Source organism: Protopterus annectens, chromosome 5.part1 (genome assembly GCF_019279795.1).
Source record: "Protopterus annectens isolate FY-2018-M chromosome 5.part1, PAN1.0, whole genome shotgun sequence".
NCBI lineage: Eukaryota > Metazoa > Chordata > Ceratodontiformes > Protopteridae > Protopterus > Protopterus annectens.
The window spans coordinates 509,801,778-509,815,617 of NC_056736.1; the positions used below are offsets into that span (position 1 = coordinate 509,801,778).

Here is a 13,840-nt window from a genome sequence, read left to right on the forward strand (position 1 = left end):
CATCTTCAACTCTGCCACGTCAAGATCTGACTCCTACCCTCTTGTAGACCTTCCCTTTCACTCTTACTGGTACTCGTCTGTCAGAAATCACTCCTGACACTCTTCTCCACCCACTCCATCCTGCCTGTACTCTCTTCTTCACCTCTCTTCCACACTCACTATTACTCTGAACTGTTGATCCCAAGTATTTAAACTCATCCTCCTTCGCCACCTCTACTCACTGCATCCTCACCACTCCTCTATCCTCCCTCTCATTCACGCACACATATTCTGTCTTAGTCCTGCTGACCTTCATTCCTCTTCTCTCTAGAGCATATCGCCACCTCTCCAGGGTCTCCTCCACCTGTTCCCTACTCTCACTACAGATCATAATGTCATCTGCAAACATCATAGTCCATGGGGACTCCTGTCTGATCTCGTCTGTCAACCTGTCCATCACCATTGCAAATAAAAAAGGGCTCAGAGCTGATCATTGATGTAATCACACCTCCACCTTAAACATATCTATCACTCCCACTGCAGACCTCACCACTGTCACACTACCCTCGTACATATCCTGTACCACTCTTACATACTTCTCTGACACTCCCGATTTCCTCATACAATACCACAACTCCTCTCTAGGCACCCTGTCATGTGCTTTCTCTAAGTCCACAAAGACACAATGCAACTCCTTCTGACCTTCTCTGTACTTCTCCATCAACACTCTCAGAGCAAACATTGCATCTGTAGTGCTCTTTCCTGGCATGAAACCATACTGCTGATCACTAATCATCACCTCCCTTCTTAACCTAGCTTCCACTACACTTTCACATAACTTCATGCTGTGACTGATCAATTTAATCCCTCTGTAGTTACTACAGCTCTGTACATCACCCTTATTCTTAAAAATCTGTACCAAAACACTTTTTCTCCATTCCTCAGCATCCTCTCACTTTCCAAGGTTTCATTAAACAATCTAGTTAAAAACTCCACTTCCATTTCACCTAAACACCTCCATGCTTCCACAGGTATGTCATCTAGACAAACAGCCTTTCCATTCTTCATCCATATATGGGTCTAGGACATTTCACCAAAAGCACATTTCATCTAAACACAAATGACTGAACACAAATCACTGAAAGCATAATTCACCTAAAACTCAATTCACCGAAACGCATTTCACCTAAAGTTTGAGATGGCCTTGGCTTGAGATGGCCCCACTGTAGTGCGATCCTGGAGTTAGTATATACAGTAGGGGTGTGGGGGGGGGGTGTAGCCCCTCCACATATGTTAAATATTTTGAACTGTATACATGGATACCTGCAATTTCAATATATTACCCTTTTCCAAACATATCTACTTAAAATATGTGGGGGTGGGGGTGCCCCCCACACCCCCCTACTGTATATATATATATATATATATATATATATATATATATATATATATATATATATATATATATATATATATATATATATATATATATATATATATATATATATATATATATATATATATATATATATATATATATATACTAACTGCAGGGTCGCACTACTGTGGGGACAAGGCCATCTCAAACTTTAGGTGAATTGTGTTTAGGTGAAATGTCCCAGACCCACCCATATATATCTATATATATATATATATATATATATATATATATATATATATATATATATATATATATATATATATATATATATATATATGTATATATATATATATATATATATATATATATATATATATATATATATATATATATATATTTACTACAAAAATGTCAAACTCTTGGATATCAATGAAGAATTTAGAAATATAACTATAAAACTTCAAAAATAAAAACACTGAGGAGCCAGTGATAAGCTTTCGTCCTTTATAATTGATCAACCACAATCAGAAGAGTCATCACTGGGCATGTTTACTCGTGGGCATTGTGTTGCTTGCCCGTTTATATAAAAGGGTACTTTGTTCACTTTTAAGCATAACAATTTTACTTTACATTTTCAAAAGCATTTTGATTGCAAGTCCACTAATGTTGTTTATGCTGCGGTGTGCAATTCTTGCCCAGCTTTCTACATTGGCAAGACTTTCAGATTTTTTTCCTCCAGAATCAAGGAACATTTGGCAGCAGTTAGGAATGGAGACTCTAGAAATGCTTTATACAAACACAGTGTGTTATGCAATAACTTTACTGGTTTCAAATTCTTGATTTTACAGGATGTTCTTAACTTCTTTGGTGAAGTTAATACGCTTTTGGAATTTAAGGAACTTAAGTGACAGCTGAGACTTAATGCTGACTCTCCTCCAGGGCTGAATGAGTCCTTAAACATTAAATGCGCCCTTAAGTGGTTACGATAGATTTTTGTTTAAATTCATTTCTGTACAGTCTTTATTTTTATTTAATTATTTCTATGCTTATATTTCTGCATTTTTTTCTGTATTTTTATGTTTTAATACCTTTCTCAGAGTTATACAGGTTCACATATGTTTAGTTTTAGCACATATAACAATTCTTGCTATTCTCTCATAGGGTTCTAATATGCATTTATTTACTCTTGACATTACTTGCGTATTCATTTGCTGGTTCCACTTGACACTCAGTGCATAGAATGTTTGTTAATTATACATGAGTATCTGCCTTAAACTGATTGCTTATATGCTGATTCTTGGTTATCCACCCACTTTTTCTCATATAAATATTTGTATTTTCACTTTCATTATTTTGTCTGAAGAAGTCCTAGTTACTAATAAAAGGACGAAAGCTTATCACAGGCTCCTCAGTGTTTTTATTTTTGAAATTTTATAGTTATACATATATATATATATATATATATATATATATATATATATATGGGTTACCGTCAGTACATCAAATGGCCACAACATCGAAATCCACTGCATTGACACCTCAGAACATTGACACCTGGAGAACCAATGATCACCACATGGTAAGGAACCGTTTGGCCATCCCTGTGAACTTTGCCCTATACCCCACACGGTAGTGCATTCTCAGAGTTGGAATATTAAGTAAGGGGGGTGTGGGGCTGAAGCCCCCCACATCTGTGTGTTTGTTTCATTGGTAGTTTCGGAGCTACGGATGGCCAAATGGTTCCTTACTGTGTGATAATCGTTGGCTCTCTGGGTGTCGATGTTCTGAGGTGACGATGCAGTGGATTTCGATGTTGTGGCTGGTCGATGTACTGATGGTAACCCATGTACATATATATATATATATATATATATATATATATGTATATATATATATATATATATATATATATATATATATATATATATGTACATGGCATTATTTATTGGATAAAATATGTCCTGTCAATATTATTATTCCTTTGCATATCACACATAAATATTGTTTGCTACAATGGCTCTTTAATTACAACCAATGTGTTTAGAGTCGTTGTGTGTAAGATCTTTTGAAATCCCACCTTTTGACTTTCTCTGCAAATTTATACTCAAAATTGAAGATCATTGCCCTTTGTAAAGTATCTAATTCTAGTTAACTACAGAGATTCACAGACATTAAAAAAAGAAATCCTTCTTTGCAGTGAGCATCTAACATAGCAATTCCTTCCATTTACTAAAATGTCTAAACAGATTAAAAACAAAAATGTCTTACTATAAATCAGAAATTATTGCTAATGGAATTATTTCCATCATATTTAAACAAGTCAGCTAGTGATTATGTGAACTCTTTATTTTTCACACATAAGCCTAAATGATCATTCAACTGAAAAAAAAAATCAGCATCAATAGAGTAAATGCAATATGACCTACTGATTTTAAACTTTTCAACTAAAAAAAGAGAAAAATTGAAGTCCTTCCTCTAGTAATTAATGGCAGTATTCCAAAAGGTGATGAAGTAACACATCAAGCAGTTGCTTCACTTCCAAGTATGAAAGGTTGGGCTCTGGCTTTCTCCATTAACTATAAGTGAAGAGCATGCCTTCAATACCAGGCCTGAAACACAGATTGAGCTGATAAACCAAAGGACTTAAGTGGGACTCCATGATCCTGCTGAGTTTTTATGGAAGTTTGAGCATTACTCACTGCAGCTATTAAGATTTCTTAACATAGACTGCTATGGAATCTGGGCATAGTAAGACTGCATTTGGATCAGTACCTCAGTGTTGCAAGGTAATGAAATGGGTGAATCCTGCTCAGTGGCTCATTGGATTGCACAGTTTATTGTAGAGAGAGCTGATGACCTCTGCAGTCTCAATCTGACTACACCAGGTCTTTGGCATCTGGCCAAAATGTTCAACTTCATCTTTAAAGACAGTTTACTAATTGTTTTGCTTTTATTTAACAGGTAACTGATGACAGTGCAGAATGTGGAAACTGATAATTGAAGTTTGAGGTAAATGCTTTTTCTCCTAAAGTGTTTATAAACAATACAGCATTATGAAAAAAAATCTTGCTTTTTTCCCACTTTTCTGAGAGTTAAAAAAGTTCAGTTACAGGCTTGCTGTTCCTGAACTGTTTGAAAGTTTCTGTGAGGCCATTTTTGCTTGGGCTGAAGGAGGGTCTCTCTGTTCATCAGTGGCAGTGACTAACATTGAGCAGCTTCCCTGCCCCCCGTAGAGGTGGTTACTGACTTGAAACTGTAGTTTTATTGGCCACTAGAGGTCATTTCCATAACTCCTTCATCTTCCTCTCTTAAAACCTAGTTGCCTCGTGATTTGAGCGTCTTTTCAGGCTTGTTGGCTGTTGGTGAAGCACCCTCCAAGAGGAAAAAACGCTGAGAGAAGAAGGGAGCCACTTTTGAGATTTTAAGTATTTTTCTCTGTTTATTTGCTAAGTTTTTCTGCATAGCTGCCTAGCTTGAGCATTTTCTGGCTTGATAAACTTGATTTCTGTATTAGTAGCTGTATTTAGAGCACAACCAAAAGCTGTTTGCTGAATTTCCTGTTTGCACTTAATTTTAAATCGTTTTTTTCTTAAAACTTGCATATTTTCTGTCCTTGACCTAGCACTCTTGTGTGGGGTCATTTACTGCACTGTTATAACTTGATATTACTTGTGAACCTCTGCTATCTCTGTAAAAAACAAAAAAAAAAATCTTGCTTTTTCCCCACTTTTCTGAGAGTTAAAAAAGTTCAGTTACAGGCTTGCTGTTCCTGAACTGTTTGAAAGTTTCTGTGAGGCCATTTTTGCTTGGGCTGAAGGAGGGTCTCTCTGTTCATCAGTGGCAGTGACTAACATTGAGCAGCTTCCCTGCCCCCGTAGAGGTGGTTACTGACTTGAAACTGTAGTTTTATTTTCCCTTTTGGGTCTATTCCTGCTTCTTTCCAGCCACTGCTATCAAGCACGCTTTAACGTGCTTTAGCGCGGAGTTGCCACTAGAGCAGCATTGGGCAGCGCCGGTTAAACAAGGTTAAACTCTTTCTGGCTCCAGAAAGTCTGTTCTTCAATTTTTCCCTTAGAACTGCTCTGTTAGGAACCTAAACAGTTTACACCTACACTAAAAAGTGCAGCACTTGTTCCAAATAGCTTTTCTTCTCAAAAGCTCAGCACTTGTCTTATAAGCATATCCCTTGTCTTATAAGCATTCTCTTTGCAGGTCAAGCACTCCTATATTATACAAATCTCTCACTAGCAAAACCCCCCAGGAGTGCCCACTTCCCTGCTAAGCCCACTACTTTTCTGTCTCATACCAACTCATAATTCTTTCTAGCATGTCGAAGGGTCAGATGCTGGCATCCTCTCCTGCCCATTTGGTGAATCTGGGAATTCTGAGACAATGTTACAATTGCCTCATGTACACGGACAACCATCTCCTCCTCCCATGTAACACTAACACTTGTGAGAGATGCAGCTATTTAGCCAGACTGGAGGCTGAGCTCTCTCAACTCAGGACTGGCAAGACCAGGCAGGAGGAGAAGGCAACTACACACACCACAATACCAGTCTCACATAACTCAACCACACCACTGATCAAACACATAAACACACTAAGACATACTCGGAGGCTCTGAGTAAAAATTTACCTAAACAGCAGAGGCCTCCAAAGCAGACACCCAAGCAACTGCAAACTCAATACACCACACAAACAACACATAAACAACAAAATCAGTGTGAAAAGCAGTCACTGCCATTAAGGCCAAATACAACACCAAACATACTTGTCATAGGTGACTCCATAGTCAGACACACTGACGTCCCGCTCACCAGACTGAGTAAGGAGAAGGTCACAGTAAGCTGCCTGTCGGGCGCTAGAATCCGCCACATAACACAAGCACTCAGGTCTCTCAAAAGCAGGTACAAGTACGACTCAGTCATTGTCCACGCTGGTGTCAACGACCTGAGACGTACCTCCTTGGACTACATGAAAAGAGACATTGAGGAGCTCTCTGATTATGTAGCCCAGGCAGGTATGACCCTGACCTTGAGCAGTATCCTACCTTCACCTAGAATGATGCCACAATACAGTGATAAGATGATCAGCTTTAATAATTGGCTTAAATTCTGGTGTCATTCAAAGGGGATCCAATGTCTGTCTGCCTGGGATGACATGCTGGACAAGCCACGCTGCTTCAAGGGACGGCTTGCACCTGTCACCCTAGGCTTCCGGATATTGGCAAAGGCTCTTGCCACCCCATAGTGCCTTTTTAGGCAAGGCTCAAATTCTAAACCTACCACCCTAGAACACAAAAAGTAAAAACTAAGGGTAATGCTGCTCAATGCCAGAAGTCTCAATCTCAAGATGCACGCACTCGAGGCCCTTCTCAGTATGGAGAACATCGATGTCTGTGCTGTGACAGAAACCTGGTTCAAGGCTCCTGAGAGCACCCCAGCACTAGCAGGTTTCACCTCATATCATGCATTCCGGCCCCAAAATCCGGACAACACCAAGAAAGGAGGGGGGGTGTCCATATTCAGAAAGGACACCCACACCTCAAGGTTGGTGGCAACGCACGATGCATCGGAGACCATCCAGGTGCAATTAACCATAAGCAAGACTGCTCTGCAATTTGTAGCATGTTACAGGCCACCCTCTCAAACTCAGGAACCTCACATGGCCTTCCTGAAAACAATGGAGGGGATAAATGTATCTCCAAACACCATCATACTAGGTGACTTCAACTACCCTAATATAGACTGGGAACACTACTCAAGCCCAAACACTCTAGCCCAAAGGTTCCTGGAGTTCATAAACTCAAATGCCATGGAACAACTAGTCACCATCCCCACAAGAGGAGAAAACATACTTGATCTCATCATCACGAACATGGGATCACAATGTTCAACACCGAAGTATACCCCTCACTGGTGAGATCAGATCATAAACTAATCTCGCTGGAGGTCCTCATCCCGCCCCACCTGAAACAAAAAGACCACAGTGAAAACTTCTCAAAAGCCGACTTCACACTTCTAAAAACTAGTGTGGTCTCCTTTAAGGCCCCTGAGCCAGTGGTAAACATTACTCAAACCGCTGAATCACTTACAAATGCCTTCTACCAGCACCTACAGGACTGCATGGATCAGGCAATCCCAAACAAAACTAAGACTCTTTGTACCAAAGGCAAGCGTCCAGTCTGGTGGACCCCAGCCATAAACAAGCTCTACAACAAAAGGAGGAAGCTACTACAAGATAGAGCAAAATCCTTGAAAGGTAAGACACCTTTGATCATTATAAGTAAAAACTAAGAGCTCTCATAAAATCATCCAAGGCAAATTTTGAGAGAAAAATCGCCAAGGATTCAAAAGACAATCATAAGGCCTTCTTTAGCTATGTTAGAAACCTAGGAGGAAACTCCCAGATATGCTCAGAATTAGTTCAAAATGATGTGAAGATTACTGAACCTACACACATTGCCAACATACTGGCTGACAGGTTCAGTGCAAACTTCTCCCCTCCCCCAAAAGGAGAGATATCTATACCAGAGGATTGTAGCCCCCAAACATCTCCAACGCCCAGGTGAGAACTGCTCTCTCCAAAGCAAAAACACAGCATCCATGGGACGGATGGTGTCCCCGGCTGTGTGCTCCATGAACTCAATGAGGAATTAAACCCGCAGTTAGGACAGCTGTTTAATCTTAGCCTCACCTCAGGATACGTACCCAAGGAGTGGCGACGGCGACTGTGGTCCCACTTCACAAGGCGGTGCCTCCACCGACCCTGGAAATTACCGTCCCATTAGCTTGACAAGCCTTATCTGCAAAGCCATGGAGAGGATCATAATGGAACTCATAAATAAAGACATAGGGAACTTGCAGACTTTGGATCCAACCCAGTTTGGCTTTGTCAAAGGCAGATCATGCCTTTTAAACTTGGTTGACTTTTTCGAGACAGTCACCAAGGCCATTGATGAGGGAAAGGCAGTCCATACAGCCTACCTTGACCTGGCAAAGGCCTTCGACACAATACCCCACTCAGGTATCATCAAAAACTCATCAGCTTGAATGTAAACCCATACATCACAAGATGGGTTGCAAACTGGCTAAGTGACAGAACCCACAGGGTCAGAGTTGCTGGAGCCATGTCAGACTCAAAGCCTGTCACAAGTGGTGTCCCACAGGGCTCAGTCCTGGGTCCACTCTTGTTCGGCATCTACTTTTCTGAAGTACAAGCAAACACAGGAGGGTTATGGCTGACAAAGTTTGCAGATGACTGCAAACTGGGCCATAGTCGAAAACACATCTGACACAGATATCCTTCAGAAGGGCCTCACAGAAACGGATAACTGGTGCCAGAGCCATGGCCTAAAGTTAAATGCCAAGAAATGCATAGTCATACCCTTCGGGAAAAACAAGGTTACCCCTAGCTACCATATAGGTGGCAATCCACTGAGCACAGAAGAAGTCATCAGGGATCTGGGGACCCAGGTTGACAGTAGCCTTCGCTTTGACACTCATGTTGCTAAAGTAGTTAGGAAAACCTTCTACATTGCCCACCTGATCATGAAGGGATTCACATCTAGATCAAGGGAGGTCATCGCCCCTGTACTCATCACTCATTAGACCTATGATTGAGTACAATGCCCCATTCGGAATGTATCTGACCAGACACCTGCAGCAGCTGGAAAGGCCCCAAAAGTTCCTCACCAAAAGGATAAAGGGTCTCAAAAATATGTCTTATGCTGCCCGACTGAAAGAACTCCAGCTCTATTCAGTCTCATACCGCTTGCTCAGAGGTGACCTGTGCCTGACATATAAGGCCATGTCAAACCCTGATTTGATGAATATGCTTCACCTCAAAAAATCTAGATCCCTCAGAACCACAAGGGCGGGAGACTTAAACCTTGACACGGTTATTAATAGAACATGCTGGAGGGACAGATTCATCACCCAGAGACTCCCTATGCTGTGGAACAAAATCCAGGTACATGTGAGGCAGAGCACCTCGCTGGCCTTGTTCAAGAGGAATCTTGACCAATGGATGGGGGATCGCAGATATACCCCAGGGATTACTTCAGTGTCACTGCTTGACAGAGGCACAGCAAAATAATAGGCATAGTTTTATTCAAACTAAAGGGGTGGCGAAAGCCAAATAACTATGGGCTAGGCTTATAAATGCCCTTGGGCAGCTAGCCTAGTATGAACCTATGAACCTATGAACCTATGTGACAACACTCTTCCCAAAGGCCATGAACAGCAATGAGATATTGTAAAAAAACAAAATTACTCCCTGAGTGCCTTACATGGGAAGGTTAGATTTGAAATCTGTTATATGTTGAACTGTAGGCAGAAATTGCTTTGCTACAAACACATAAATTAATAAATAATAGCCATTTCCTTCTACATAGTTTTATATTATGTAGATACATATGCATGCAAGGATCTCAAGTTACTTTTGTGAGACCCTGAACAGAAGAAATGCATTATGTTGCCCAGAAGAATAACACACTATCATTACCAGTCAAGCGTGAATTATTATATACTAAAATGGTGCAGTACTGCTTCTTTTGGAAAACAGAAATTATCCACAACATACAGTATAGGTAATATAGCCCTACTAAACAAAATATTAGCAACCTGGACTCTTGGATTGATAGTTCGCTCTTCTTTAATCATCATGTGGCAATGGTAGTCAGGATGTTTTTCTACCTATTATAAGTAGTAGCCAGCGGTCACTTGTCTATATGCAAGGCAGTTATGATTCCCTTGTATTCAGTAATGATCAGATGTATTACAGAGTACAAACTTCCCTTTGGTATGTACCACACTCAACATATCACAAAACTCTGAAAGCCCTAAAGGTTTCAACATAAAAAATCTCTGATCTTTAGAAACACAGTTATCAGAAGAATCTGGAAGTCATAAATTGTGTCTCACTTAAAACGGCATTAGAGATCTGGTGGTCCTTGACCTCTTGTATATCAGTAAATCATACAGCTAGGCTGCCAATACAAACAGAGGTCTGAACCCCCATTAGCAGATAAGCAAAATGCAATTGATGGATAGAGTTTTCTCCCTGTGCTTCCCCAAATCTTGGGAATAAGCTACCTCTGCAGTTTCAGCAGTGGGACTCAATATCTTCCTTCAGACTAAACCTGGATGACTAAATTGGTGCTCTTAAACTCACCACAAGGCTAACTGGAGTCTCTCTCTCTTTCTCTGATAATGGAGGTAAAGCCCGAGCTTGAGTATTGGCTAGGTGTACATCATTATTACATTAAAACAGTCTTGAGACTCCCAGGAATTCAATGAGTGTACAAACCATTAACAAGGAATAAATCTGAACCGTTTAGGAGTAGCATCTCCTTTGTTCTTACTTTAATTTTTTTTTTTTTTTTTTTTTTTTTTTTTGGGAGGGCAAGAGTAATAAAAAATGTTTGATTCTGCAATAATGTCAAGTGTTCAGTATAGAAAGTTCATATGAGACCCAGACAAAGGTAAATATCTTAATGAATGAATCTTTTTTCATACATCCATAATGTATACTATGTGGCAAAACTCTCTTTACACTTAACGTAAGCAGAGGAAAATGGTTAAGATGAGTTCTAATTGTGTGTGAATGGGTAAAATGTGAAAAATTAAATGTGTAATGAATTACATGTACTGTAATTGGACTATCAACAAAATCTTTTGTATACCACTGAAAGATTCCTTAGTGTCTTAACATAAGAATATTGCACTCTATGAGATGACTTTATTCATGCCTCATTTTATGAAAACATCACTTGTGCAGTTTTTATTCTACTGTTTTCATGCTTTTATGCATATAACATGAATGTTTAATTAGATTGCTTTAGCAATGTGTTAAATGATTATATTGCTTATCTGTACATATGTCCTTCTACCTATCTATTTCTATCAGTCTTTTCATATACGCGAGTGTGTGTGTGTGTGTGTGTGTGTGTGTGTGTGTGTGTGTGTGTGTGTGTGTGTGTGTGTGTGTGTGTGTGTGTGTGTGTGTGTTTGTATGAATGTGCATGTCCCTCTATAGATATCTCTCTTTCTCGCTATATATATATATATATATATATATATATATATATATATCTGTAAATATAGACATACAGATGTCATAGCATGTTTGTATAGACACTTTAAATAATCGTGTGTGAATATGTATACAGATTCACACACAAATAATAGAAGTGTGTGTGTGTGTGTGTGTGTGTGTGTGTGTGTGTGTGTGTGTGTGTGTGTGTGTGTGTGTGTGTATGAATGTGCATGTCCCCCTATAGATATCTCTCTTTCTCTCTCTCTCTCTCTCTCTCTCTATATATATATATATATATATATATGTAAATATAGACATACAGATGTTTGTATAGACACTTTAGATAATCGTGTGTGAATATGTATACAGATTCACACACAAATAATAGAAGTGAAATATAACTGCCTAGCACTACATGTGACTTCAATGCACCATTTAGGTACACAGAAAAGTTTAGTAGCTTCACATCTATGCACCATTCTAGAACTAGTTTTTATAATTAGAAATGTTAATAAGACACAGAGGTGGTCAAATGATTTGATTATCTGGTAACATACTGAAGATGCTAGAACAGAGGGATGAAAATTATCACCATTCAGAAGCTCTACTTTGACATGTATCCCCCCTTTTAAAGCAAATGTGGCATCACATTTAAAACTGCCTTGTTGAATCTCACATGACTGAGACCTTTAGAATAACCGAGCTTCCGGTAAAACATATCTTACATGGAGGAGAGGAAAATCCCACTTGGTCATCTCCATCTTAGGTAATATGACTAATTCTGAGGTCACAAACCTCTGTGATAACTTATAAATATGTTAATAAAAACAGATTTGATGTATCAAATCAAATAAATGGTTTAACTTAGTCACCAACAGAATGAAGGAATGTTCACTATAGTTACTTGCACAATTCTGATAACATAAAATATCAATGTCATGCAAAAAAATCACAATTTTTTTACTCTAGCAACATGATCAAAATAGAATAAAGTAAATGTATATTATCTTAAATGTTGTACCGAATATTAAATCATGTCAAATGGTTATTAACAAGTTAGCACAGCCCAATATGCAGGTGCACTGAATTAAAACCGTTCGCTTTGCGGTCGCTATATGCACTAAAGGGTTATAGTTTATACTGCATAAGATGAAGGAAATGTAAGCCTTTACCTACTAAGCAACCTTCTATTTAATCGCCTGGTCGTGTATAAAATATCTCTTGCACTTTTTGAAAAATGTTTGCCTATGTATTTATATATATATATATATATATATATATATATATATATATATATATATATATATCTAGATATATACTTTATATGTATGTATATGTATGTGTATATATATATATATATATATATATATATAGAGAGAGAGAGAGAAAGAGAGTGCGAGAGAGATTTATGTATGAGTCTATGTGTGTATAACCAGCAATACAGTACACTCCAAAATAAAATGAATGGCCTATAGAATGATATATTTACAACTTCTCACTACATCTATATATATAAAAATATACCACTGTGATACATCCATTTGCTTTTTGGTACTAATAATTTATTAAGTCAAGCACATGCAACCCAATACATGATACCATTTCTGCATAATAAAGTACAGAAGACAAATTTGTTCAAGTCGTTTGAGTAATGTATTATGGTTTGCTATAGTCTCAGTGCTTTGGTATTTCCTCTCTTCTCTTTCTTACTCTTTCTTTTCCTTACCACTAACCTCTTTCTTCATATTTGAATATTTAGAGATTATCTTACTGTGTGTTTGGTTTTGACTGGTGCGTGTTGCACCATATTCAGTTCTATTGCAAAATTACTTCTGTCAGTGTCATGACTACTGAATTTTGCATTACTTTTTCTCTTGCAGGACATCTTTGCCATCTTTCTCTTCCTTGCTTAACCTTCTGCTTCAATTAATTGTACAGAGCACACCAAGGGCAATATGCTTCTAAATTTTACAAATGTAAAACATTCAATATTGTTCTATTTATCTCAGCTGTACCTTACATTCCATTCATTGTTTTGTAGGATATAGTTTGTACTGTTTTGTAATTACTGCCGCACAATGTATCCTGTACTCAGATCACTAATTAGATTGGTGAATCAACATTTTCTCTATTGTTTTTTCATAATTATTATAATTTCTCAAAACATTCCTGTACATCCCACGTCTAACGATTTACTGAAGTGCAGTCTTATTCTACCTGAGCAGCTAACATTTCCTTTACGCTTTAACCACAGATTCATGCCACTTACTCGATTCACAGTTTCTACTACGTACATGGACCCAGATAGATCACACATGATTGGCATAAGCAATGGTAATGGATGCCTAAATTATAAGTCAATGTAATTCCTCAGCTTTTTGTCGCTCTTTGCTCCCTATACACAGCCTTCATGACATATGTGGTTGCCATTGATGAGAC

General features: G+C 38.6%; 1 protein-coding gene across 2 annotated transcripts in view; it reads right to left on the reverse strand.

The window, feature by feature from the left end:
* The window catches only part of GRPR (gastrin releasing peptide receptor), a 1,477,698-nt gene that overhangs the window by 366,418 nt on the left and 1,097,440 nt on the right, over nucleotides 1-13,840 (reverse strand). Inside the window, exon 3 of one of the 2 annotated variants that reach the window (XR_006365124.1) lies at nucleotides 13,671-13,840. This exon is cut by the window's right edge and continues 349 nt beyond it. Coding sequence is in view for 1 of the 2 variants with exons in the window: in XM_044073126.1 (XP_043929061.1) it covers nucleotides 13,797-13,840 (44 nt within the window). In the remaining variant the exon portion in view is untranslated. Of the gene's footprint in view, nucleotides 1-12,927 lie in introns of those variants that run through there. The other variant, XM_044073126.1, reaches the window with a different exon arrangement.